The 17374-nt window shown below is 43.8% G+C and overlaps 1 protein-coding gene across 1 annotated transcript in view; it reads right to left on the minus strand.

Moving 5' to 3' along the window:
• Nucleotides 1–17171, minus strand: part of GRIN2A (glutamate ionotropic receptor NMDA type subunit 2A) — a gene marked incomplete at both ends in the record, with an annotated part of 366842 nt that extends 349671 nt beyond the window's left edge. Inside the window, one exon of the mRNA XM_079798403.1 lies at nucleotides 16758–17171. Coding sequence (XP_079654529.1) covers nucleotides 16758–17171 — 414 coding nt within the window. The remainder of the gene's footprint in view (nucleotides 1–16757) is intronic.
• Nucleotides 17172–17374: the final 203 nt, after the last annotated feature.

The following is a 17374-nucleotide window of genomic DNA, read 5'->3' on the forward strand; positions in this document are numbered from 1 at the left end:
AGAGATCCATCTAGTCTCTCGTGCGGTCACAGTGTGGCTGAGGATGTGAATCTGTGATTCAGCTGCTCAGAGTCTGAGGAATAGTCGGAGGCAGAGCCTTTCCTGGTGCCGTTGAAGCAGAGATTTGGCCCCTTTGATGAATTCTTCCAGCCCATTGCACTAACCCTCATCAATCCTAAACGTTAACAGCTTCCTTTCAGAAATAAAACATGATCTCGATGTATTTTGGAGAAATGCCCCAATTAGCAGAAAGCTCATTATTGATTAGTTCTTCTTCTTTTCTCTGTCCCAGATATCCTGAATTTCTTGACCCTTTTTCTCCCATCCAGGTCCAAGAATGATGGGGCAACTGCTTGTGAATAATTTGGTGGAGGCACATTAATTGTTCAGACGACTCCCAGTAAGGCCATGTGTGAGCAAATGAATCATCCTTCTGAAAAGAATATTAAGCGCCTATGTGCACCAGCGTCTGCCTGCTGCAATCTGCTCGGTGCCCTGACTCAAGCTGCCGCAGCCTTCCTGCGCTGCCAGCGCAGCCAGCGAGGAGTGTTAACATCCTCGCACACCAAGTCCCGCTTGGTCCTGACACCAACCCCCAAATAGGAAACAGACTCCACGGGGTGCTGCCTAGATAAAGAGACACAAGCATTAACAGACCCTAGTCTGCTTAGAGCTTCAAAGGTTTAGTGAAACATGGGGCCCGAAGTGCAATGAAAACTTCACTTATTCAACACCCACCATGTAGACAGTACCTCATGGTGATCAGACTTCAAAACCTGGAGCCGTGGTTCTCAACCGGGACAAACGTGCCCCCCAGAGAACACTGAGCAGTGTCTGGAGAGATTTTGTGTTGTCACAACCGGGGGTGTGGCAGTGCTACTGGAATCTAGTGGGGAGACGCCAGGGATGCTGCCAGACATCCTACAAGGCAAAGGACAGCCCCACAACAAAGAACTATTCAGCCAACATGTCATCAGTGCCCACTTTAAGAAACCATGCCCAAGAGCCAAACTAGCTGTGTTGAAATGCTGGCTCAACCATTTACCACTGTGTGAATTCAGACATATATCTTAAGTTCTCTGGGCCTCAGTTCCTTCATCTGTAAAATGGGGATAATAATGAAACCTACTTCATCCTGCGGCTGCAAAGATGAGAAGTGTTAATGCGTTAGTGTTAGAACAGTGCTTGCTACACGGTATGCTTTATTTTATGTGCCAAACAATGTGCTATATATACACTTTTCACAGATAATTATTGATCTTTACAGCAACCTTGCAGGATTGACATTACTACTAACCCATTTTATAGATAAGAAAGTTGAGGCTCAGAATGGTTACATGGTGTTCCCAAGGACACAGAACTAGTAAGTTTGAGATGTCTGAATTCAAAGCACACACTCTCCTAGGTTTCTCAAACAGAGGCATGCATGGTCCAGACATACACATGTGCAGAGAATAAACATGGTAGAACTTTCTGGAGCATGACTTTTGCTTGACTATTTGGTGAAGAGAAAACTTGATACATCTATCTGGTAAGTCACTTTGAAATTATTCTGGCCTTAATACCAACGCAGTTACAGTATGAGGGGGCATACTCTGCATGAATTTTAAGGTAAAACACAGAGAGAAGGCCACGTGGGGCGCAGCCTGCCCAGCAGCGCGTTTACCAGACTTTCCCCGGGGTTGATTTCCTATGGCTGCTGTAATAAATTACTACACACTGAGTGGTTTAAAGCAACACAGATTTGTTCTCTTACAGATCCAGAGGCCCAAAGTCTGAAATGGGTCTCACTGGGCTAAAAATCAAGGTGTCACTGGGCTGCGTTCCTTCTGGGGGCTCCAGGGGAGGTTCTGCTTCCTGGCCTTTTCCAGCTGCTAGAGGCGGCCTGCATTCCTTGGCTCATGGCCCCTGTTCCATCTTCAAAGGCAATTACTCCAAACTCTGCTTCTGTCATCACATCTCCTTCTCCGACTCTCACCGCCCTCTCTCCCTCTCATAACGACCTTGTGATTACATTGGACCCACCGCATATTCCAGAAGAATCTCCCCATTTGAAGATCCATATTTGCAAAGTCTCTTTTGCCATATAAGGTGACATAGTCACAGGTTTCCAGGGATGAGGACATCTTCAGGGGACCATTATCCTGTCTACCACACCCCCTAAGGCTATTTGAGTAAAAATTTTTAGGAAACACTGTACCTGAAAGTCCTGTGTGTTTTAGGAAAGATTCCAAGACAAGGACTCGGTACCTCAATATGTGAGCACCATTGCCAGAACCGAAACCCCACCCGGAGAAGACAGCAGTCAGTGTTAAGAGTACGTGGGGGTGTGAGTTCTGATCTGGAGCATCTTAACTCCCTCCCAGTTCAGGAGTAGAAGAAAAGCACTAGGGAAGCTTGGGATGAAGCTTGAGGTACCTCCCAACCTCTCAGCATTATTCTGCTCGGGCTGCCATAACAAAGCACCACAGATGGGGGTGAAGGGCACAGAGCAGAAATTTATTTCTCACAGTTCTGGAGGCTGGAATGCAAGAATAAGGCACCGGCAGATTCAGTGTCTGGTGAGGATCCATTTCTTAGTGCATCGATGGACATCTTCTGTGTCCTCACATAGTAGAAGGGGTGATGAGCTCTATGTGGTCTCTTTTATAAGGACACTAATCCCATTCATGAGGGCTCCACCCTCATGACCTAGTCACCTTCCAAAGGCCCCGCCTCTTAACTCCATCAAATTGGGGGTTAGGAACTCAACATATTAATTTTGTGGGGGACACAAACATTCAGTCCATAACATGGGCATGCTGTAACAGAGGTTAAATATTTGGGAAATCCTCCCCACACACACATCTGTTAATATCAACCTTAAGTCCCTCCTACTTGTATTTGCAACTCATTTGTCTGGCCCACCCCGACCATGGGAAAGGAGAATAGTTATTTCTTGCCACCCATGCAATATCCCTTCCTGATCTCAGGGCAGTCACTGTGACATCCTCATCCCGCCTTAGATTTTCTAGAGAAAGGAACAAACCATGGTTTCACATCCCTACCGCTCACCACAAAGCCGGCAACAAGAGTACATCGCGGGCTAACTAAGACATGGTATTCTACCGCCTCCTGGCAAATCATAATAGTCAAGTCCCACGAAATGATTTTCTGCTGGGAAATTTTACATTTTAAAGCAATTCTGGAAATAACATTGATACAGACACAACGGTTGAGCAATGCCTGGTGACTAAGCATGAATAATCATAGAACTCCCTGCCACGCTTCAAAATATTTATTAATTTTTTAAAATTCAAATTATTTCACTGTACTTTATATTGGACTCCATCATTTTTTGAGCTTTTCCATTTACACAATGAGAAATCTCAAAGAGGTTAAAATGTGCAACACCTAGAGAACAAAGAAGTGTGACTAAACTAAAATATATTCCACAGCAGGTGCCATAAAATAGATGCAAATTAGAACAATGACATACCAGTAGAAAAGTTTTTGTTTCAAGTTCTGGCTGGAGTTAGGTGACAGAGGCACTTTAATACAGCTATGGGAAGTGTCCAGGGTTCCAATCTTTCTGGAAACCAATTAGAAGTATGTATCAAGGACCTTAACATTCTTGATGTACAGTGGCCCAGTAATTTCAGCCACAGGGTTCAATTCAACACCAGATTCAGTGCAATTCAGACATTTCATTATGAAGGGGTTTACTGAGGTGCTATTCTTTAAAATATTTTTTATTGGTTTTAGAGAGAAAGTGAGAGAGAAGCATCAATGATGAGAGAGAATCATGGATTGGCTGCCTCTTGCATGCCCTCCAAACTGGGGATCAAGCCCGAAACCCGGGCATGTGCCCTTGACCGGAATCGAACCTGGGACCCTTCAGTCTGCAGGCCGACGCTCTATCCACTGAGCCTAACCAGCTAGGGCTGAGGTGCTATTTTTCATAATTATAAATGTGAAGCAATCTAAATTATCAAGTAAATAATGAAGTTTCTATATCATAGAAAATGCAGCAGATAAAAATGCTTACAAATAATTTGTAATGCTTCTGATAAATTGAGTAAATTAAAAGCTACATATGAAATTATATGAGCAATAGTATATATGTGTTTGTATATAAGTTATAGAAAATACTATAAGGAAATATACTGAAATGTCACTAGCAATTGTCTGTGGATGGTTATTTTTATTTTCTTTATACTTCTCTGAATCTCACTAACCTCCCAATGTGCATGCATGAGATTACTTTTATATTAGCTGAAGTTATTTTTTAACAGTCCTTAAAATTCTTATCTTTTTGAGATATATACTGATATATTTATTCTGACATTATACATATTTATACTGACATTCTAAAAGATGAAATATAATGATGTCTTGGATTTGCTATAAAATGACCCCATGGTAGGGGTAAGGAGAGTGATGAAGTGGATAAAACAAGAATAATAATTGTTGAAGCTGGGAACACGAGGACTCATCATACTATTCTCTCTACTTTTTTATGTGCTTGAAATTTTCCATGATTAAAGTCTTTCTTTGAATGCTGCCAAGTAGCATTCAAGTACTAATTAACCAAGACAAAACCACTAGCAATTAACTCAAGTGTAATTTGACCCTGAAGCTCAGTCTTCACCCAAAGCCCACCATTCCCAGATCCCATGGGTGGAAGCCATGCCCATCACCTACCACCAGCGCCACAGCAAGCCTGTCATTTCGTACCACTCAACCCTCCTTTCCTGTGGTTTTGACTCTGTTCACCAAAGCCAGCCAATACTGCATTTCCTCAGCCCTACAAATATCTTAGCTTGAAAACATTTCACCTGGCAAATATGTGGGGGTTTTTTCAGCCCTAGGACTACAGACAAGCAAGACCATGTGGATTTCAAATGCCACTGGGTCTTTTTGGCTGGAGTTTTCTAATTTGGAAGAGAGGAAACAGAGCAGGAGACATTCAACCGTTTGCAACAACAAAACAGAAATTGGCAAAAGGCTCAATGTTTGGATTGTGAGACCTGCCTTCCAGAGGAAAATTCAGGAGCTATCCAAACAACACTTGAGCCGGGAAGCCTTGAGGAGCCTGTTAAGAGGGAAAGGCCCAGGTTGTAAACTGGCGTCTGGTCCTCCGAGAGCCAGCCTCCTCCATTCTGCAGCTCATCCTTCACCGTGCTGGATGCGACCTGCAGGGCAGGCACATGGGAGGACAGCCTCTTCTAATTCAGGAGTTCTTTAATTCGACTCCAGAGCACAGCCCTGTAGGACATCTTCTCTGACAAACTCCCGCCCTCAGACCTCTGAATGAGGTGCCCTCCTCTACACTCCCACCGCCCTCCAAACCATCCCCACCATAGATGCGTCACTCTGAGGCCAGTCTCCAACTAGGTTCTGAGTTACATCAAAGCAAATACTTGGATGACAGATATACCTATAAAACATTTGGGCCCAGGGTACAGGCTCAATAAATGTTCGAAGAGTGGACATATTAATAAACCAATAAATTAATGAATTCTAAGAAGGTCTATGAATGGGTTTCAGAGGGTCTGTGAGCCCTAAAACTGCACGTAATATGTATGGGATGCATGCTTGTGGAGGTGCTTGTTTTGGGGCGGGTCCATTGGTTTTATCAGTGTATAAAATGATCATGACTCTCCCCCAAACCACCCCCAACTATCTTCAATTCCTTGGGTGAGCATGTGTGTCTAGCTTTGAGGTGCCAGAGTTTTTCAGAAGAGATCCTATATTCTAGAATGGGTCTTTATTTTGTTTGGGGGCAATAGGCACAGTTGGGGAGCAACAGAAAATCACCCACCTCTTTCAGGTTAGTGAGATTTAAAAGAGGAACAGGTCCCTGTCACATACCAACTTTAACCTAAATTACAAATGGAAACAGGCCACCATTCCTATTTAATTTTTTTTCTTTGAATGGGTAACATGGTCACCTCTGTGGAGAAGAACATGTGTCTGAGGGTCCTCTGTGCAGTAATTGAGCAAATACTCTTTCTCTGAATGCTGTATGCTATTAATTGGGGTGTTTGGGGGTTTGTTTTTTTTACTCTGCACATGATTACCTCTTTTTAATAAATAAATAATTAGAAAGAACACAGCCATTTCCATTATACAGAACACTGTAAAATTTGAATGGAAAGACAAAGCATTTGGAAAGCAATTTCAGGTTCTGTTTTTCCCTGGAAGATGTGAAGGGCAAATTAGGGAAAGTAGATAAACAACAGAATAGTCCCCAGAGCATTTTCTGCCCTGAGCAAATGCTCAAAACACAGGGGAGTACAACAGACCAAAAAAAGAGAAGAATTTGACAACTGAAAAGCCAGAGTGGGTTCAGTCTCTCTCTTTAGAATGTAAAAGGATTACTACAGTAAGATGTGCAAAAAATGTAAATATACTTTAATAAGTAATCATGATGAACTAGATGCAACTGCAAGTGCTTCCCGTTTGGAGATCGGTGGCAATTATTCTAAACACCATCTTCTGTAGATGTGCTTCTTAGCCAAAAACACTTCCACTAGTAAATATGATGCCGGCTGACCTACTTGTGCTTATATTTATATATGTGTGTGAGAGTTGACATATACATAGGTTTTCTGCTTTTCAAATATCATCTACCCTTCAGGATGATGTAAAGTCCTTTGGGGATTTGAGGCGATGATGCAGGGCTCATAAATTCCTCCCCCATGCCAGGCAAATTTAAACTGAATCACTCATATACTTGCAGAAAGTGGGGATGTTGATTTTCAGCCAAATCCAAGGGCCTAGAGTACCAGGACTTGGAGACTGTAAAAAAATTGTTTTCAAGGATTTGAGAGATACAGAGTCTCTGAGTTAAACAGGACCTCAGAACCTTAGCCAGTTTTGCTCAATGGTTAGAGCGCTGTCCAGCAGACCAGAGTTGTAGGTTCGCTTCCTGGTGAAGGGCAAGTACCTTGATTGGTGCTCAACACCCAGCCCAGGTCAGGGAGATGGGGGTGTGTGGGAAGCAACCAGTTGATGTGTCTCTCTCACATCGATGTTTATCTATCTATCTATCTATCTAATCTATCTCTTTCTATCTCTCCCTCTTCCCCCTTCCTTATTCTCTCTCTAGAAAAAAAAAAAATCCTTGGGTGAGGATTTAAAAAAAAAAGGGACCTCAGAGGTGGCCCAATCCCTTCTAGTCAATGTGAGTCCAACTCTCTAGCCCGTTCCTTGACAGACAGGCAGTCCACTCTCTGCTCAGTCACATCTGACAGACATTTATTCTTCTATAAAACATCACAGTTTTCTATTAGAGACCAAATTTCCAAAGCTTATTTCCCATTTCAAGCTGAAACTTTTCTCCTTATAACTTCATCTTCTGGCCTCAGTTCTGTCCCCAGAACAAAAGAACATTAAAACTAAACATTCTATCCCCTAACAACCTATGGAGTGGTAAAACCTCTCTCTCGAATTCTCGCTGAGATTTCTCTTCTCTGGGATAAACTTCCCTAAGTGTTTCTTCTGAGACTCTCATGTCATTTAGATTCCACATAATCCTGGAGGCTCTTCCTCTGGACAAACTGCAGTTTTTTAAGATTCATCTTTAAATATTAACACCACTCCACACCCAAAATAAGTCCAGTCTACAGGTAATGGTGTTAGTGTTGCTGAAGACATCTTCCATTATACCACCTGACCATTGCTCCTACACCCCTGCTAACAAAAGCAAATTTTGCTTCAGTGGCAATTATCCATTCTTAGAGACAAGTCCTGATTGTTATTCTCTACCAGTGATGTTCAAGGGGTGGCATGTGACCCATTCTGGCCAATAAAATGTAAGGGAAGTCTACTCAAATGGAAGGATAGAGAGTCAAGAAGAAAGCTTCTTTTCTATCCTTTTTTTTTCTTCCTGTTTTAAATGCTGGAATGTGAAGATGTGATGGCCGGAAAGAAGCACCCCTCTTGTGACCAAGAGGAACCAGCAGCTGAGGAAGCCAAAATGAAAAGGACCTGACTCCTTAGTGGGTTATTAAGTCACCAGACAACAAAATCCTAAATAGCTTAATGGTTTAAGCCACTGTTGGTCAAACATTCTTTTACTTGCAGCTGAAAGCACTCCTATCAATATAAAAAGGTATTCCCCAGTGGGAAGTGTGCAGAAGGCAGCTGACCAATGATTCTGTATCATCATTTATGTTTCTACCTTCCTTCCTTTCCTCTCTGAAATCAATAAAAATCTATTTAAAAATATATATATATAAAGGTATAATGGCACTATCACCAATCCTGATTCGGACATTATCTTTCTAAAAATGTGGACTTCACTTTTTAAAAAGCCATATCACTACTTAGACTCTGAGGAGCATCTGCTCAATGCAAAACAATAAGCAAATAACAAATAAAACCCCTGTGCCTGGGCGGTGGGGGGGGGGGGGGGGGGCGGGTCCACAATCTCAAATGATTGCAGAGACAGTGCAGTTGGCATTAAAAGTGAATCTGGCTATATGTGAAATAACAGCGAGTGTGGAGGGCTCTAGTGAACCTGACAATGCTTGCCTCATCTAAAGACATTAAAATTCAAGCATTTTAAATATTATGGTGGTAAATAAAATACTAATGCATCCATGAGCCAGACTCAGCAAGCACTTCACTAGCTCATGACCCTTGCAAAAGTCATCCTCAACTGAGTTGGAAAGCCACATCTGCTTCCTGCAAGAGTGCAAATCCTCCGTAAACCCGCCAGCGCGGTCTGGAGTATGGGCTCATCATTTCAATTTGCAAAGGCAGTTCTCAATTTTCATTCCATCGCCCAACATCTTAATCATTTTAGTTACGACAACCAAAATATTAACATCAAAATCTGTTGTCTCTCTTGAATCTAAGCCCTTTCCCTAAACTAACTGCATTCTGAATGATTCACTTGAAAGGGCAATAAAATAAAAGCAGAAGAATAATCCACCAAAGACCTGGATTCTGGTTGTGTGACTAAAAAAATCACTGCAAAAGTCAGGACCTTTATTTTCTCATTTGCACAAAGGGATTCTTTAATCATATCCTGGGGCTGCCAGGTTCCCCAGGCCATCACTGAGTTACTTTATCCTTGGCAGAAATGAAATAAAAACTATATATGTCCACGCCCTAAATCCCTAAGCCCCGTGCAAGCATCTGATCCAATTGGTGGAGTTATTTACTGCAAAGGTCACTGCGACAGTCTCCGATTACAGACACTTTCGCATTGGCCATAATTAATCTTCAGTTTGCCATAAAGCTCATGGCAAGTCCAAAGAACTCAAAGGAAGCTTCTGGTAGTCCAGTTACGAAAGTATGAGTCATTTTATGTTGGACCCTCCATTCCTAAGGGTTCTGTGGAATTCACTCCCAGCTTCCTGCAGGGGATTCCCTCTTCACCCTTCATCATTTTTCTCTGGTTACTAAAAAGTGCATGTACATTGGAGAAAAATAGAAACTATAAATATAGACATAATACATAGAATTTCTGTAGTAAGTGTTTCTTATTATAAGTCACTCACTGAGCTACATACTTTGTATCCATTATCTCATTTAAATGGCACAACTCTATGAAATAGGTACTATCATTATTCTCATATTAAAGATGAAGACGCTGAGGCTCAGAGCCTTTAAGGAACTGTCCTATGATCACGCAGCAGGTACGTGATGTGATGGACTCTGAATTTAAACCCAGACACCCTAACTTGAGATCCAACTTATTAACCAGGCTACAATGACATTTTTTAATTTAAAAAAAAAAATTATGACAGCTATGAGTTTACCACCTAAAGACAACCACTACTCACAGATACCTATGTTTCTCACCAGCCTTTTTCAGAGCTGGAAGGGGACTTAGAGATACTATCATCTCAAAACCTCATTTCGCTGACTAATTTCATAGGTGTGTGCCAAGTCTCCTCTTCTCTCTAGTGGGAAGATAATTACTAGCCATCTTAGGGATTAACAGAAATTGGGGGGCTCCATACAAAAGGCCGTGTAGCCCTGCTGTTGCTCTTGTAACCCGGCAGCTCTGGAGTTCGGATGTGAGTGATGGGCCTTTCCATTAAACACTAAAAGCTCATGGACATCAGACATGCACATCAGAATGTTGGTGGAGCTCATTCAGGAGAGCCCAAGGTTCAGGAAGGTGAAGGGCTTTCTCAAGGTCACCCTGCCATCTGGAAATGGAATTTAGACCCTCAGACTCTTTGTCGAAGGTTTTCTGGGATCTTCCGACTTGAGTGGTTGGTTGAGAAGGATTGAAGGCCTGTGGGCTTAAAAGGACAAAATACTACAGTACATTATTGGTGGCAGCAGGGAACACAGCATCGTGGCCACATGCACACCATCAATTAGCCAGCAACCGAGGAGCAGCCCCTGGGAGGGAAGGAGATGCCCAGGCAAGGCCTCCTAACAAAGAACAGCTATTTTCTTCACCTACATCAAGGATCTCAAGCCCAGTGCCTTCAGGACCAAGTCCACAGCACAAAGGGTGAAGTGGGCAAGTTGAGGACTGGAGAGAGAAGAGAAAGAACCCTGCTCTGTCTGAGGGGGAGGGGTGCTGTTTATCTCCAACCAACTGTTGCCACGGGAAACATGGGCCCAGTCTGAACAGGCCTTCTGATTTTTTCAAAGAAGCATGAAATTTGGGGTTTTTTTTTAAATGTCATGTCTTTAAATGTTGGCAACTAACTTTAAAATGGTGGCAAGCAATTTAAATTTGAATAATGAAGAGGAGTGCCGGACAAAGGAAACACACTGGTTAATAACATAACCTCTCAATGACCCCATGGCCTTATCAGAAACCACCAACTCATTAAAAAAACAAGATTCTATTTGTCTCTTTCCACTCCCTTCTCCTCCCATCCTCCTCCTCCTCCCCTCCCACTCCCCACTCTACTTAGGAGCATTTTCCACCTGAGGCTACCTAAGCACTGCCCCCTTGAAATCCACCAGATCACAGTTACCAAGGGTCCCTGTGATTACCAATGACCCCCAGGGGCCACTTGGAAAGGTAGTCATGCTTCTGGGGTGATGCCTGTTGCTCCCGAATGAGTTATGTGAGGAGGAGTGGATGATTGCATCTGACATGCCTCATCAAGTAGGCTAAATATAGGCCTCCCCACTCCCAGGAACTACCCGATGCCTCCATTGCCTCCGGAGTAGGAGCTGAGTGAGCTCCACCAACATTCTGATGCGCATGTCTGCCCTTTCCACGAGCTTTTAGTGTTTAATGGAAAGGCCCATCACTCACACCCGAACTCCAGAGCTGCCGGGTTACAAGGGCACCAACTTCCACCTCCTGCTGATGAGCTGTTCCTCAGCTGGGCTACACGGCCTTTTGTATGGAACCCCCCAATTTCTGTTAATCCCTAAGATGGTTAGTAATCATCTTCCCACTAGAGAGAAGAGGAGACTTGGCACACACCTTTGAAATTAGTCAGCATTTAGGGAACAAACACTGCATGGAAGGCCCTGAAACAGTGTGGTAAGTGGGCCCAGAAACTGCAGCAAGCTAGCAACAGAACCAATGGCTTCATTCAGTCAATCAACAAGCATATGCCAAGTAACAAATGCAAAGGGCAAGGGCAGCACAAGTTGCCAGAAAGAACGCACATGTGCACTAGTAAAGGTAGAAAATAAGGAAGAATAGTTAAAATAATTATGGTATCAACAGAATCCTCTGAAACCACTTAAAATCATGTTTGAAAAGTCTATTTAATGATAGGGGAAAATTCCAACAATACGGTACATAATCAAGTTTGAAAGAATAAAAGCAGGTTGTGAAATATAACTGAGTCAAAATCAGAATGAACACACTCAGTAACCTCCCTCTTCTACTCCTAAAACATAAAATTTATGGATATTTTAAAATTTACATAGCAATACTTGGAAATAAGCAAAGGGAATCACAGCTCAAAAATAGAGAGGGCTCCCTAAAAATAAATGAACCAAAAGATGGGACTCTACAATTTCAAATAGAAATCAAAGCCACATGGTCCATGGATGGATGGGTCCAATATGAGCCATGGGAGCAGAAGTCCCAACATCCAGCAGGAGATGAGGGGCAGAACCATGCTGCTAGTTATGAATAAGGTTGAAACATCTGCACCGTCTACCATGAGTCACAGCCAAAAAGGATGCTCCTGTCTGTGTCAAAGAGCCAAAACTAAGCCATCCACATGAGATTGGGACCCAAGCTTGCACCATTGGGTATGTAGCGCAGGAAGACAGCTCTGATCTGAGCTCTTGATACGAGCTCTGGTTTAAAAGCACACACCCTTACAGATTTAGGGCAGGAGAATACATAAAACTGCCTTGAAAATAAGTTACAAACACAAATTAGGGAATATCTGAGGACATCCAATGATCAGACTCGCCCAATAGAAGAATTCATACCTGAAGAAACAAAGATGCTAGAGCAATCAGAAAGGGGCTTTATGACAAGTATTTTTTAAATCCTCAAAGAGACAGAGGTGGTATCTACATCCACAAGGTAAGAAGAGTTTTTTATAAAACAAAAAAGGCGGGAAGGCATGAAAAGAAACTAGCTATTTATCTTGGAAATAAAATAAACCATTGTTGAAATGAAAAACTTAGCAGATCGGCAAAACAATAGACCAGACACAAATGAAAAGAGCTGGTTAACTGGAGTATGGAATTGAAGAAGCCTTCCCAAACATAGCACAGAGAAATAGAGAACTAGGGGGCAAATGTTTAAGTTAATATACATGGAGGATTGATGGAGTAGCTACATATGAAGACAATAGAGATCATGTTGGAGAGGAAACATTCAAGAGATAATGGCTGAGAGTTTTTTCCAAAATTAAAGAAAAAATGAATCTTCTGACTAAGAAAGCCCGCAGAGTGCTAAGTACAATAAAGGTAACCGTATAGACAGTATAATCCTGAATTTATAACTAAATAAACACAGCTTGAAAGAAAATAGACCCAAGAGTCAACAGTGGTTACTCCTGATGATAGGATTCAGAGGGAGATTTTTATTTTCTTCTTTACATTTTAATGTAGTTTCTAGGTACTCTGCAATGAAAAGACGTTTTTATAAACTGTCTGTGGAGAAGGAGTATTTGTTATTTCAAATACACATAAACATAGGTAAAAAAATATCTGTCCTCAGGGAACTTGCACTCTAGTGGAGGAGTTGAGGAAATAACATCTAAAGCATTAACCCACCTGGATAGATGTAGTTAACATCTAAGCCTTGCCTCTTTCCCTGTGAAGTAGTTAGAAATAAGGGGGACAGGGAAGGAGGAGGTAAGGACACTGAGCAGAAACGTATAGGACTGGTGCATATGCTGGATTTATAGGGGCTGCTACTGCAACCACCATGTATTCCACTTGGACAGGATCAAAATAGCCAAACCAAGATGTGGTTAGAACTTATCTACATCAATCATTATTCCCACCTCTAACTTAATTATATCTCAAGACCACCCACTGATAGAAGCAGAAATTAACATCTTCACTGTAAATTCAATTAACACCACAAAAATCTGTCACTTGACACATTTCAATTATTATAAAACGTTCTATTTTTTTTTTCCAAGGGCCAAGTAGACTAAGGGAAAGGTAAAATGGTAGGGAAAGGCATTCAATGTAACTGATCATCGAAGTAAGTGCCATTGTCATCCACGGGGGCTCTATCGTGTTACCAGTTTCGAAGCGAAAACACAGCTATGTTCTGGGCTTTACCAAGTGAATGTCATCGCAGGCGGAAACAGAGAGGCCTTGACAGAGGTTCGACTTTGTGGCCATAAACACCACTGGCACACCCGACCAAGCAAGGTGGTCCTTTCTTCAGAGCCAAACAAACTGCATTCAGCATTCAGCATTCAGCATTCAGCATTCAGCATTCAGCTCCAAAAGAAACAGGTGGCAAAGGCACCAGCCAACCGTGCTATTAACTTAACTAATGGAAGGAAGGGCTGTTCATATCTCAGACAATCTTCTTTTTTAACACATCCAGGTTTTTCAAAATACCTCTCTTTTCTCAACATCAGAAGCACATTCCATACGTGGGGCCCAACATGGACCCCAACATTATCCTTACTGACATATTTGATTCCCTGCCATCAAGACCAACTCAGAAAGCCCCAGCAATGAGGAATATACAATTTCCTTCACCATTTTTGAGTCAATGGATCTGTTGTTCCTCTCTTCTCCGTCCCCTCTTAAATCTCTCTCTAATCTTGATTTCTCTGAAAATGTTCTTTCTCATCTCCCTCTTGCCATTTCCTGATTTCCTTTTCTTCTTTTAATCCTCACTCAAGGATATAGTAGTTGTTGTTTTTTCTATTGATTTTTAGAGAGAGAGAAAAAAACATCGATGTGAGAGAGAAATATTGATTGGTTGCCTCCCGTACTTGCCCCGACCAGGATCCAACCTGCAGCCTAGGTATGTGCCCTGACCGGGAATCGAGCCTGCAATCTTTTGGTGTACCGGATCACTCTCCAACCAACTGAGCCACCTGGCCAGGGCATCCCTTTTCTTCTTTACTCTTAAGTGGGGTCACTCTTTTGTCCAATCCCTGGAAGGAATTTTCACTCCATAGGAGAGGAGGATGCTTCCACCCACAGCTTTTGGACTTGTCAAAGCTCCCTCCCTTATACCCTGTTCAGCTGCTGGTAGTAAGTCAGAGCCTGCCATTCACAGTGGGAAGGGTCACTGCCTATCAAGGGAGTGCTCAGCTATGAGCCCCTTCCCCGTTCCTGCTGCTTTGCCTACAGTCGGATGTATGAGTCAGGAGAGAGCCTGAGCCGCACCTGCCAGCTCTGACATCCCAGCCTGAGTGAGCCTCCGGCCACCTTCGCCAATTCAGCTTTTATCAGATTTCTCCACTGATTGTGCTGGGCCCTAGTCAGTCCAGAAATTTCACTTTCCTTAGGGCTATTGTTTTCTGTGTATTACTCCTTTGGTCAAAACTTCAGAAGGGAGGAGGTATTGGTGGTAACACTGAGATACTAAAATCCCTGCTGGAAACTGCTGTTCTCCTCCTTTTTAATACCTTCATCGGAAAGCTGGTCACTCCTGCTAGTCACTTGACGTGCAAGCTCTGTGGGCTCTGATTTGCTGCACCTTTCCATGGCTCAGTACCTCCCACAAAATGAAATTCCTTGACCCTCCTGAAGATGGGATGACAAAGTTAAAGAAGAGGCTTGACTTTGGTAGAATGTGAGATCACAGCTTGGGACCAAAGAAACAGAGATCTAGTCCCATCCCCCACTGTGTGGTCTTGGCCAAGTCTTGAACTGCCCTACGCCTCAGTCACTTCATCTGAAAGTTGCAGGGTGTTCTCGTAGACTCTAAGTCCGTTTCCAGTTCTGAAATGGCCCATACCTTCGTGGCAGGGCACAGCTGTTCCCCTACTTTTTTCACGCCAGGAAAGAACCCCAAAACTGAGAGGTGGCTGGGAAAATGCTCAACCACACATAGGAATTTTGCTAGGCTGCAAACCATTTTAAATGAATGTTTAATAAGATACTGCATCAGTTATGTACTTGGGCTGAATGTACTGCAGCCCAGGAGACCTGAAAGAATTAATACAGTTCCCAAAAGAGCTGGTGGGAATTGCTGAGGCAGAGGCAGAATCTGATTTGATGAACTGAATATAAAAGTGCTTTGAGAGCATCAGAAGGAAAGTGCTATGACACATCTCTGCTCGATCCATGAAGATGTCTCCTACTACCTAAGGGACACACTCCAAGAAGGTCTCAGGGCTGGGGACCATGGCACACAAGTACATTTACCCTTTCCTCCCCTTCCTGACTCCCTTTCCCTTGCTGGAGCTTAAACAGAGGTGCAATGCCCCCACACTCTAATCCTTCTTTTTTTCTCTCTCTCCTCTCCTTAGCTTCTTCCTACTGTCTTCATTCCTTACACTTCTGCACGATTCTCAAACCAAGCCCTCCTAATATCTCACTCAAATCTCCAAGTCTCTCCTCCCTCTTCTCCCAACCAACGCTCCCATCTGGTCCACAGAAAGACCCACCCTACTCATCCTAAGCCAAGAAATTTGGACACACCTTTCTTCATTCTGACACTCACAGACTTCAGTACCAAAGCCCATCCTTGGGTGCTAACCCCTGCATCTGAGGGCCTCCCAGGTCCACGCCAGGAACATGTAGGAAGGCATCAGGCCCTCCACACTCTGGGTCTGCAGTCAGTTCTCCTCTCCACTCACACCCACTCCGCTAGAGGAACACATTCTTGTGGCCAGTAGGGCTTCTCAAACTTTCCACCCTTCTTGGGGCTACGGAAGCATGATGTTTCTCTGTTTTTTTGTGCTTTACCTAAAAACTTCGCATTTTGTTCCACAGCACACCCACGTTTAATCCTTTTTGAAATAGTTTTAGTCACCACAAGAGGAAAAAAATGGACATTTTCCACAAAGCAACCTGGTAAAATTGACATTATAGAAATGTAAGCCGTGTTGTTTCATGTTGTTTCAAGTGGCCCCAGGCTTGCATCTGTAAACTGCTTAGAAATCTCCAAGCATTCCACCACCCTATGACACTTCTGTGTTTTCCAAGTTCTTCCCGGCACACCCAAAGTGCCTCTCTTGAGTACCCCACTTTCAGACCCAAAACAAAAAGCATTTCCATTCATTTCTGGGCTGGAGAGGTGGGACCTGGTTCTCACCAGGATCAGTAGCCACGACACCCTGTCATAGCAAGAAGATACCAGGGGCTCCCGAAGACCTTGGGTGGCTGTCCTATGACTAGCGCACTCCGGAGTCCTGGCAGACCATCGCTTCCGGCCTTACCTTATCAGCCATGATCATAGATGCGCCCCCGTGGATGCCCAGGATGGGGATGAAGGTCTGTGAGGAGATAAAATCCAGCATCTGGGCCACGGCCTCCTGGTCGGTGTCGTCCCCAAACACCAGGCCGTGGATGCGCGCCCCGGACATGAGGTCGCACACATGTGTGATGAGGCTCTTGGGGTCCGTGCGGTTCATCAGCAGTGCTACCACGTTCACGTCCAGGGGCAGCCCAGTCGCCTGGTCCGGGCCCCACAGGTTTCGCAGTTCACGTTCTGTCATGTCGTGGCTGTGACCCAACAGCACCGCGATATTCAGCGCCGGGGTACCCTTCTCCGCCGCCGCACCCTGCGCCGGATGGCGCCAGACCAGAAGTGCCGGCAGCACCAGCAGGGTCCAATACCCCAGTCTGCCCATAGTCGCCACTTATGGTCCCTGCAAGGTGGAGAGGGAGAGTCAGGGCTGCGGTGAGCGAGGGTTCCAGACCCCGCCCCTTGCTCTACCAGCCAGGTAGAGAGCCCACCCGCAGCGCAAGCTGCCCGAGTCACCTACTCCATTCCCGATCCCCGACGTCATCCACGTCACTAGACACATCGCCAACTCTATCCAACTCCAATCCG

Source organism: Cnephaeus nilssonii (genome assembly GCF_951640355.1).
Source record: "Cnephaeus nilssonii genome assembly, chromosome: 2".
NCBI classification, from domain to species: Eukaryota; Metazoa; Chordata; class Mammalia; order Chiroptera; family Vespertilionidae; genus Cnephaeus; species Cnephaeus nilssonii.